The 11,793-nt window shown below is 43.9% G+C and overlaps 1 protein-coding gene across 1 annotated transcript; it reads left to right on the forward strand.

Annotated features, from left to right (window-relative positions):
• Nucleotides 1-390: 390 nt before the first annotated feature.
• Nucleotides 391-10,927, forward strand: ARL13A (ARF like GTPase 13A; the record flags this gene model as incomplete). Its single annotated transcript, XM_080795533.1, has 8 exons — nucleotides 391-449; nucleotides 827-897; nucleotides 6,171-6,420; nucleotides 7,361-7,466; nucleotides 7,997-8,184; nucleotides 8,812-8,902; nucleotides 8,997-9,177; nucleotides 10,836-10,927. The coding sequence occupies 8 exons, from the start codon at nucleotides 391-393 to the stop codon at nucleotides 10,925-10,927; spliced, it is 1,038 nt and encodes a 345-aa protein (XP_080651659.1).
• Between the last annotated feature and the right edge of the window lie 866 nt (nucleotides 10,928-11,793).

The raw sequence follows: 11,793 nt of genomic DNA on the forward strand, positions 1-11,793 counted from the left end.
CCTTCAGCTCAGGTCATGATCCCAGGGTCCTGGAATCGAGCCCCGCATCAGGTTCTCTGCTCAGCAGAGAGCCTGCTTCCTCCTCTCTCTCTCTGCCTGCTTCTCTGCCTACTTGTGATCTCTGTCTGTCAAATAAATAAATAAAATCTTTAAAAAAAATAAGAAATTCCTCCCACTTTGCAGGTACCTTCCAGTGGAGTTGAGAATTACCAGTTTCTCCCTCTATGACATTTGTTGACAAGGTTGGATAGCATGAAGTTATGAACTTCTGACTTAAGACTTTGTTTATTAGCACCTGTGAAGTCCTAAGATGACTGAGGCTCAGTGTTAATAATGGAGCTGATTTTTCATTTCTTTGTTTCCCTTAATATTAAAGAACCAAGCTGAATCATGTTCCGGCTGCTGACTTCTTGCTGGTCCCGGCTAAAGACAACTGAAGAGACACGAAGGTAATATTGCAATTATTTCTCTAGACATATTCCATTTCCTCCAGTGTATCGGCCCGAAGTCCCTCAAGGGATGAATCTTCATGATATATGTTGTAAGGGAATGTGATTAAGCAACGTCTGCAAGATTGGAGGCAAGTTTGGGGGAGGATGGCCAATTCTATGAGGCAAGTAAATCAGGGAATAAATGCATCCTTAGAGGCTTTAGGAAGGGGTTCCCATGCCACTTTCTACCACCTTGGCTGTGCTTTTTATGGTACATGCATTGAGACTCCTACAGGCAGAGCCTCAAACATCAATGAAGAACAGAATTCTTTGTTTACCCTAAGAACTAACAGTGCTTTTTAAGGCTTTGGCTCATTTTTCTATTCTATTTCCAGGAATGTGACCATCATTATCATTGGATTGGACAACTCAGGCAAAACTGTTCTTGTGGAGGCTTTCCAAAGATGTAAGGAATTAAGAGCATTATATTCTGGTATGGGTCTCCTATGGTCCCCAGGGGCCAATTAAATAATCATTCCTTTCTTCCTAGCCTTACTTCATGGCCCTCAGTTTCCGTCTTTTGAAGATAATCACTTCCCAACACAAATGCGCGCGCGCACACACACACACACACACACACACATTCCTCGGGTACAATCAGCCTGTTTATGTAATGTCTGTCGCCTCTCCCTTTACAAGACATCCTAATTGAAGGTCCTCTCATAGTGTCAGTATGAATGAGCTCAAACTATGTAAAGTACCGCAGTCAATTATAAAGGATAGCATGTTTCAAACAGTGTCTAGTTTCAGAACTCAATTAAAGTGGAATTTGGTCTAGATAAGAGAGACAAGTGTGGGATGATGAAGACGTTTAATAACATGAAACTCTTTGTGACAGTTAATATAAAGGGTTGGAGCTTGAGAAATGTTGTCAGTTCAGAGGCATGCATGCTTAATACCAGATCTCCAGTTTAATACCTTGACATTTCAAGCAACAGTTACACAGAATTTCAGGGAACTACTATTCTAAGTGCGAAGATCCATCTAACTGCTGGTCAGCCAAGTAGGGAACCCAGCATAGGATGACCTCCATTGAAGTGTATAAAACAGAAAAAGGGGTGTGATGATGTGTGAGCCTGGGTCCTCAAAAGTACCGGCAACGGCTCACTTGACTCCTTTGCCACTTGTTTACTGGAAGCCTGCATCAATCTCCTTGAACTACAGTGACTGCCTGCTGGCTGATCTTGCCATCTCTAGATGTCCCCCCAGTTCTCAATGCACACAGTTGCCTGAAGGATCTAATGCAAAAATCTGACCATGGCACTTCCCTACTCAAAACCAAAGCCTTCCCTTTATCATCAAAACAAAATTTAAATTCTTCAGCAGCATACAAGGTCCTCCATGATTTGGTCCTTGACTTCTCCTCCAGCTTCATTTTCTCACCCTCTCTGCATATGCCCCCTGATAAAGCCAAAACAAATTATTTGCCACTCCTCTGTGATCATAGCATTCTAGTTCACATGCCCACACTCTGTACATGCTGTCTCACTACCTAGCAATTCATCCACTTCATTACCTAACTGCTTAATCAAATGCCCTCAGACACAAGCCTACACTTGGCCCCAGCTTGACCTGGGTCATCCCTAATGCCCAGCGCCTCCTTCCTCAGCTCCTGCTCTATTCTGTGCCTCTCTCTAGCTTGCACTTATGACATCACTGCGTGATAGCAAGTCCTTCCCCTAGACTGTGAGCCTCTTGAGAAGTAACAGATCTTTTCAGCTCTGTATCTTTAGTCTCTGTGCTTTTAGTATCCTCGGGCAGGTACTCAATAGTTGCGGAATGTTCTCCCCCATTCTCCCCAGGCAACATACTGCCTCTTCACAACTTCTCCATCCTCCCCCTCTCCTTTCCTTTCCCCTTATAGACAGCAAACTTGACACACTGCCTCTCCCAGTTCTCTGATAGGCAGAAATGGTAAAAAGGTAAGGGGTATCAGGAAAATCAAGGAGCAAGGATAAATCACAAGATTACTGATGAAAGTGGGGATAATTTTTAGAGCCCCAACTCAGCCCCAGCCCCAGATTCCCATCCAGTCTGGGTGGCCCTGGGAATCTATCTTTTAAAAACTCTCCAGAAAAAAAAAATAAAAATAAAAACTCCCCAGGTGTTTCTGATGGCCAGCCAGCTTTGGGAAGCATTCATCTTGCAATTAGCAATGTGCTATTTTGTCTGTGAGAACTGTGCCTGCTTTTCATTCTAATTCCTCAAGGAAAGAGCCTATAGTCTATTTGACGTGTTACTGTATAACTTGCCTTGTGCTTGGTGACTACCTTGGGGCTGCTTCATAAGCTAATAGGTATATGGTTGTGACTTCATTCAAAGAATAGTTTTGAATGGTGAAGAAGCAAAGTGTCACTGATGTCACAATCTGAAGGCTGTCGAGGGCCATCTTTGGCCATGTGGGACAACCAGAGTCAATCTAGTACCCAAAATGTAATAGCTCGCCTCCCCTGCTCCTGCAGATGTTTATGATTGCCAGAACAGGCAATAACCTAAGAAGGAAATTCCAATCTACAAGTTCCAACTTGTGTGAGCGTTTGAAGATACCAGCTACAAAATATTTTTGGGATATAAGCCATTATTATCAATGACACCATTCACTATAACTGTTCTGCCTGGCATGGTCCCATGCGGGCAAGAAACCCAAACATGAGCACGGGCAGCTGCCCTAAATGAGGGCATTTAGAGCAGTGCCTCTCAAATCCAGCAATAGCTTTCAGTTACCTGGGGAGCTTTAAAAAAAATGCTTAAGCCCCAATCCAGATCTATGGCATCAAACCTTCAAAGAATGAAGCCTACTGTCACAGGGTTTAAAAGCTCCACAGGTGATCCTCAAGCATAGTGAGTACTGAGAGCCTAAACTCAGAATCACCTGGGGGGATTTCGCATCTACTGACCCAGGTGCCTGGAGGTTCAGATACTTTGGTCTGGGTGGGCCCACAGATTCAAAATCTCAACAAGCTCGCCAGATGATGCTGAGACACAACAGGCTTGAGTTTCATTGCTCTCTAAGGCTGTGAGTCTCAAGCTTAAAAGTACAGAAAAATCACCTGGGGATTTTCTTCACTATAGGAGTTTGTTAAACATACAAATGCTTGGGTCCCAAACATAGAGGTTCTGCTTTATTTGGTATAAAGTAGGACTTCACGATCACCTCTATGTATCTCTGAATCAGAGTCCCTAGACTGTGCTTGAGAATGTAGAGATAGGCGCACCTGTGTGGCTCAGTGGGTTAAAGCCTCTGCCTTCAGCTCAGGTCATGATCTCAGGGTCCTGGGATGGAGCCCCACATTGGGCTCTCTGCTCAGTGGGGAGCCTGCTTCCCTTCCTCTCTCTCTGCCTGCCTCTCTGCCTACTTGTGATCTCTGTCTGTCAAATGAATAAATAAAATCTTTTAAAAAAAAAGAATGTAGAGATAAATTAGACTCAGTGACTGTCCTCAGAGAGTTTACAAATTAATAGCGGAAATAAAAGAAATTTAAATTATCAGGAAACAACTTCTCATGTCTTCTAAGGTTCACCAACAATAGATTGCATTATGGAAGGAACTGGTAAGGTTTCAAGTAAAAGGAAAAAAAAAAGAAACTAGGGAAAATGTTTTGCTCTGACAGAGAAAAAAATGATATAAATCTTGCCTCGGGCGCCTGGGTGGCTCAGTTGGTTGAACGACTGCCTTTGGCTCAGGTCATGATCCCGGACTTCCAGAATCGAGTCTGGCATCGGGCTTCCAGATCCCTGGGGAGTCTGCTTCTCCCTCTGACCTTCTCCTCTCTCATGCTCTCTCTCTCACTCATTTTCTCTCAAATAAATAAATAAAATCTTTAAAAAAATCTTCTTAAAAAGAAAATCTTGCCTGGATGCAGGAAATAAGATTTAAAAATTACCTATGGAATTTCAACCTATTCACTCACTATTTTTAAGTAATCTAATACATAGCAAATGCCATATCCAAGTTGTGACTGAAAACTATGTTATCTGAAAACTATAATTTAAAAGATCGTTGACTAACATGAAAATGTAATGAAAAAATATATTATATAGGTAATATAATACAGATTATATATATTATACACACACACACATAAATATGTGTATAGTCATACATTTCTGAAGATTTGAAAGCATCTTACTAATGTCTTAGCTAAATGGCTCGTTCTGGCAATCTCATGGAAAGTGTCATAGGTAGATCTAAGACTATATATACATAAGAAGCTGCTGATTCTGGTGTTTAAACTCCCAGGTATGAGTATAGAGAATCTATAAAATCATTTTACTACTAATGTGGGGAGAGAGCCAGGTTGGACTGTTAGTTCAAAAGACTGCAATGTGTATAAAACTGTCATTTTGAACTGCATTTCTATGGGAGCTGAAAGAGGTATGGAACACTCTATGGGATTCTATGCCCTGGCCATACCCTTGAAACAGTAAATGCATCTGAGTTTGGAATGGCTTCTTGGAGGAGATATGAGGAAGAGGACTTCATACTTTCATCTACAGTAATAGGCACCATAAACCTTTGTTGAGTACCTACTATATGTAAGGTAATGCGGAGCCCCTCCCTGACAGAGCTTACATTTTAGTTGGGAAGACAGGACACACACGGAATGAGGTTAAGAACCAGTTCACTAGACCACATGCTCAACAAGAACGAGAGAAATGAAAACTGGACAGGTCAGAGAGGCTTCCTAAAAAAAAAAGTGGTACTTGAGCTAGGCCTTGAAGAAAGGCTGGGAGAAAAGGGCCCCTTGTTCGTTCGTTGGTTCATTCATTCATTCATTCATTCACCAAAATTCATCCAACAAATATCTGTTCTGCCAGCTGTGTGCCAGGTTCTGTGCTCAGCATCATGAATACAACGGTGAATAGAACTGAAAGGGTTCCTGTCCTGTTGTAGTTTAGAACTCAGATAACAAAATCATAGACTTTATAACACTAATATGTGCTGTGAGTGGTAAGCCTAGAAGAAAGGCACCTTGTCTACACTGGCAGATGATGGTGTGAGTTAGGGAAAAATTCCTAGAGGCAACACGATCTAAACTGATATATTTTTTAAGGATTTTATTTATTTATTTGACAGAGAGAGATCACAAGTAGGCAGAGAGGCAGGCGGTGGGGGGGCGGGGAGCAGGCTCCCTGATGAGCAGAGAGCCCCATGCGGGGCTCAATCTCAGGACCCTGAGACCATGACCCGAGCTGAAGGCAGAGGCTCAACACACTGAGCCACCCAGATGCCCCTAAATTGATGTATTTTTTTAGAGGCACTAAGCAAACAGAGAGTAGTGGGAAAGTGTTCTAAGCAGTGGGAATAGCATGTTGTGAAGGCCCAGGGCAAAACAGAGCATGGGATTCTTGTGGTATGGGAAGAACATGAGCCAAGGAGCAGAGGGAGGAAGAAACTGGTTGTGTAACAGGGGCTCTGTGGACACCAGTCAGGTCTGGCAGTTTAGGAGGCAAAGGGGCCAGTATTCTATCCTGGGAGCAGTAGGTATTCACTGAAGGCTAATGAGCCAGGAAAGGGTAGCATGACCAAGTGCTGGCTGAGGAAGATGAATCCATGAGTGTGAGCAGAATGGCAAGACGCCTCAGTTGGATTCCTCAGAGCAGGCTCTGGTCAAGGTTCAGATCATTGCTAACCAAATTCTTATGTCTAACTCTATTCCCTTGCTTTGTGGTTGCTAGTACTTCCCAGTAGAATGGACAATTGTATGAAACCTGAACTGATTACACTCTTGCTGGATGAGTATGAAGTTTCCATCTATGACCTGAATGGAGACATGAAGGGCCGAGAGATCTGGCCAAACTACTATGCACAGGCACATGGACTTGTTTTTGTCCTGGATTCCAGTGACTTAGGCCGCATGCAAGAAGTGAAGATCATCTTGACACATCTGCTGGCTGATAAAAGAGTGGCAGGGAAACCTCTCCTACTGTAAGCCTACGCTTTTGTGCCCAATTTTCCTTTCCCATGTACCCTCAGAAGAGAAGTAGGCAGGAAGGGTGGTCCCTTTGTCACACCCAGCGTGACCTCCTCTTCCCTTCAGCTCAGTGAAAGGAAGTGGACCAGTCCTCTGGGGGCAGTTTTCAAAAGCCACTTTCCATCTCTGACCCTGAGAAGGTGGCAGAAAACAACTCCTGTTTTCTATAATTGATATCAATGGACTCCTCATCTCACCAACTACCCAAGAGTTATATAACTAGCATTCATTCCAGGGTGGTAGTTCTGGTGGCCCATCATTCCTCACCCTTCCCCCACTCCCTTTTTGTTTTTTTCATTCCTCATTAGTACCCCCAACTCAAGCCTGAACAGAGGTTGGGAGGGTGTGTTAAAAACTCCAATTCTATTCATATCCCAGTTAGCCATTCTAATTCAAGTTTGATGGCACAGAGTAGAGGAAGAAAGAAGTGAGGCCAGGGGATTATCTTGAATTCAAATTATCTGTCCTCTTCTTTTCTCCACTTAGAGTTGGCTAGAAACATTTCTGCCTCATCCCATTGGTTACGTTTTTTGTTTGTTTGTTTGTTTTAAAAGATTTTATTATTATTTTTTATTTGACAGAGAGAGAGAGCACAAGTAGGGGCAGGCAGAGGGGGAGGGGGAAGCAGGCTCCCTGCTGAGCAGAGAGCCCGAATCGAGGCTTGATCCCAGGACCCTGGGATCATGACCTGAGCCGAAGGCAAAGGCTTAACCCACTGAGCCACCCAGGTGCCTCCCACTGGTTATGTTTTTAAAGCTAGTTCCTGGATATATAGTAGTTGTACTAGATTTGATTGTTTCTCCTCCTCCTTCCCTTCTTTGCTTGCCCTTGGCCTCAATTTCTGTTACACTCTTCCTCTTCTCTTCCCTTCCTCTCTCCTATGCCCTGCGCTAGCCTGGCAAACAAACAAGACAAGAAGGATGCCCTCCTACCTTGTGATATTATTGAATATCTACTCCTAGAAAGGCTAGTGAATGAGAACAAGTCCCTGTGCCGAGTGGTAAATATCAACTCCCCTTCCTCCCCTCCCTCCCTCTCACCCTCTGCATCCCCTGGCCCATTCCATAATCAGCCCCATCTGCTGGGTCTCAGGCAAAGTCTCTCCCCAACAGGCAACATCTACAGTGATGATTTCTGACTCAACGCTGACAGTAAATAACGCATTCTTAAGACACTTTCACATCTGTTTTCTCATTAGGCCTTCAAAATAGCTCTGTACAATTAGAAGTTTCAATAGCCTCATTTTATGAATAAGAAAGCTAAGGCTCAGAGGCTATGAGTGACTTGTCCAACATCACGCATCCCGGACATGACACCACAATCACTTTATTAAAGGACCTTAACTCTTCTCTTTTCATTTACCTTCTCAGGGGTGGGTCCTGGGTATCTCCTAGGAAGTCTGAGAGCCTCTATAGGCATAGCAGAGCTTAAGGGTACCTCTGCTCTTGGCTGAGAATAATTCGGACTTTGGGTTCAGGGGTTCCAGTCCCTTGGGTTAGAGCCTTCTCTTCTCTTCTCTTTCTGTCACAGGAACCCTGTTCAGCCATCAAAAACCTACAAAGAAGGAACCATCAGCCCATAATTGAAGGGCTGCGCTGGCTATTAGCTGCCGTTGGGGATAAGTATGGTGAGCTGTGTACTCGCCAACAGGCACTCACCTCGAGCATCCCAACCTCCAAGAGCACCAGAGGTTCTGGGGAAAGATGCTCATCAGACAGGTACTGAGCTCCCTCTATTAGGTGTACTAATAAGAACAGATGCAGGAGTCAGTCTTCAGTGCATGCAGGGAGATCTGGGTGGTGTTTGGATTCTGCACTATGCTGAGCAAGTGTTTCCAGATCAGTTGGCCCAAATGGGGCTAGGGCAATGACCATGAACATTCCGAAGTTGTTAGACCTCCCCTCCCCTCATGTTAGTGGAATGCGTTGTAGAAAGGTAAAGCCAAACCTATCGGTATTAGAGCATCTGCAAAACAGGTTTCCTGTTGCCTGGTTTGCCACACAGAGGAGAAAAGGAACATGAGTTCCTTAAGAAGCTGATTGAAACATTCTGTGGCGAAGAGTTGTAAATCTACCCTACATTCTCTGCTTTAAGTTCTCTGTTCCTCCCAGTAATTAGGAAAGATGAGGGAGAACAGGAATATGAAAAGAAGAAAAAGGAAAAAAAAAAAGAAAACAGGAGTTGATTAAGGTTTTGAAGAATAAAAGACCTAAATGTCCTCTTGCTCTGTCTTCCCTTCCAATGTCCAAAGGCATATAGCAGGGATGGGGTCATAGCTACATTCAATTCAGGAGGCTGAAGTGTGTCTATTTTCACTATTGCTCTGTCTTTCCTCTCTTCCCCAGCTTTGCTACCAGGATGGGAATGTCCAAAGAAAAAAGACAGCATCTAGGACAACACTCAGTGGAAGCTAGGCCCCTAAAGCCAATCCTACAGGTAAGTGGCTCTTTAAATGTTACTGCCCCAGGGACCAATCCCTGAACTGTCAGAGCACCAACTGACTCCCCCCCCCCATCTTCTTGCTGTACAGAAGGAAGGTATAAGATTAAGGCCTAAAAAGAATATATCAGTAACGTTTGCTTTAGATGAACCCATGGAGGAAGGTGAATGTTCTGGCGGAAACAGAACTCGGAACACTACTGAGCTTTGCTACAATCAAAGTGATGACTTGCAGCCCCCGGCTCCATTTGTCGATGATGATCTTTTTGAAGGTAATGCTGGACCAGTGGTTAGTCAGAAAAGAAAAGATAGAAAAGAAAATATAGGCCTTCTCTCATAATTTATAAAAGAGTATTCTTATTTTGAGTTGGAAACTTTTCTCATACTATGGTTGGAGGGTAGAAGCAGGTGAGGTGGAAGGAGAGTGCTTGGGAACTACCCTCTGGTAGCCCAGTAAGATCTCCCAGCACTCCAGCACTGGCTGACACAACATCCTTGCACAGCCATCAGGTTATCTTAAAGGTTATGATTTCCAGTGGTGGAAGTACAAATTGATACAAACTTTATGGTGAGTAGTTTGGTTGTCTTGTCTCCCTCTCTCAATATGTATGTGTGTGTATGTGTGTATACATATACATATACATATACATATACATATACATATACATATACACACATTCCACTTAAAGTTGTGTGTGTGTGTACACACACACACATTCCACTTTAAAAATGTGGAAACCCGGGCACCTGGGTGGCTCAGTGGGGGTTAAGGCCTCTGCCTTTGGCTCGGGTTGTGGTCCTGGGGTCCTGGGATTGAACCTCTCATCGGGCTCTCTGCTCGGCAGGAAGCCTGCTTCCTCCTCTCTCTCTCTGCCTGCCTCTCTGCCTACTTGTGATCTCTGTCAAATAAATACATAAAATCTATTTTTAAAATGTGGAAACCCAGGGGCGCCTGGGTGGCTCAGTGGGTAAAAGCCACTGCCTTCGGCTCAGGTCACGATCCTGGGGTCCTGGGATCGAGCCCCACATCGGGCTCTCTGCTCAGCAGGGAGCCTGCTTCCCTTCCTCTCTGTCTGCCTGCCTCTCTGCCTACTTGTGATCTCTGTCTGTCAAATAAATAAATAAAATCTTTTTTAAAAATGTGGAAACCCAGTATTGTGTACAACAGCTAAAAGGTGGAAACAAGATAAAGGACTAATAGTGGGAAATGGCTAAATAAATGATGGTGCATTCATACAATCGAATACTATGCAGACATTACAAGGCATAATGTTGACATAATATTATTGGCATAATATTTACTGACATGGAAAGTTTTCCATAGCCTGATATTTTGCTAGAGAAAATGGTAAATCAGAGTCTAGCATGTTCAGCATGATGTGTACACATGCACAGAATATCTGAAGGGAAATCACCAAAACAGCAGTGGGTTTCTCTAGAGGTGAGATACTAGGTGATTTTGAGGAATAAAAGGCCTAGGTGACTTTCTCTGGATGTATGGTTTTTTGGAAATTCTAGTTTTTCTAATAAGCATATACAATCATTCCTAATACAATAAAGACATTAAAAAAAAAAAACTATGAGACCTTGGAGGCCCATTGTTGTTAATGGCCACTCCTTTCCAGTGTTCCTTGGGACCCCACTGTCCATGATGGTCAACTGTCAATATTATGTCACCTCTGCTCTCCAAGGGATCTAGCCCTTCAGGCCACCCCAGAGCCTTGGGTTGTTCTACCTATACGGAGGGGCCTAGCCTTGGCCAGGGCCACTGAGGAGGAAAAAGGCACTGCTCCGGGGACAAGGGGTGAGGATGAGAGCTGAGTGGAAGAAATCTGGTAGACATGCAGAGGAAGTGTTTTTCTAGATGTGAGGAATTACCCCTAAATCTCTGTCCAAAACTGAAATTCATTTTTCATTTCTATAATCTCAGAACCCAAGGCAAAAAAAAACCTGGAGACATGGGACACAGAAGAGATATTACTGGAAAATCCCTGTGAAGAAGCCTTTGGATCCTGTGGTTAGTATTCCTTATATGAAGGGGAGAGGGAAGAGGGCAAGACTGATTGAAAGTATGAGGCCAGGGCAGAGGGCAGGTGTCCGGAGGGATGCAGTCTACACCCCTGTTGGGTGTAGGGGCCAACACCCTCCCAACCAGGAGTGATCTGGGAAGGACAGGAAACCTGGTGCTTAGCTTCACTTTGCAGTGACTCACTGTTTTCTTTCTCTTATCAGACTTTTAACAGAGTACAAAAGAGAAAAATGGAGGGAAATAAAAAAATCTCCTATCCTTCCCTCAGTAAATAGGCTCATCTCTAAGAACCATCAGGACTGCTCAGTTTTTTCATTTCTATTTGTTAATACCACTAAAGTCCCCCCTACCTACAAGTCCACCTACTTTAACATCACATCCCTGTGGACTCCTATTGTTCCTACCATCTGTCAAGTGAAGCTTACACCTGCCCCAAGAGGCTCAAGAAAAGTTAGGCGGCATCCATTTGAGAACAAAGATGACTTTTGGCAAAGAAGAACAGAGATGTTACGTCTCTGCCCCTGGCTGCTCCTCATGAAGCCCATGAACAATAAGTCATGCATGACCAACTGAAATTGAGCCTTAGAAGTAAAGGGTCAGGTTGGAATTCCATTCTCCCCCCACTGAGGTTCTTGGGTGTAAGGGGACTGGTAGAAATAAATAGAACTTCGCTGCTGAGAACTGTGTCCTGCTGAATCATTTTGTTGTGCCTCTGGAAAAAAAACAAAAACAAAAACAAAAACCACCTTGGTTTTAAATGCCCAGCCATGGTCTGTGGAGTCTGTGGCAACAATTCCCTCACTATCGCTCCAAGAAACGGCAATGGCTGCCTCTCCCAACACTTGGGTTAGGTATGCAA

The sequence above is a fragment of the Martes martes genome (assembly GCF_963455335.1).
Source record: "Martes martes genome assembly, chromosome: X".
Taxonomy (NCBI): Eukaryota; Metazoa; Chordata; class Mammalia; order Carnivora; family Mustelidae; genus Martes; species Martes martes.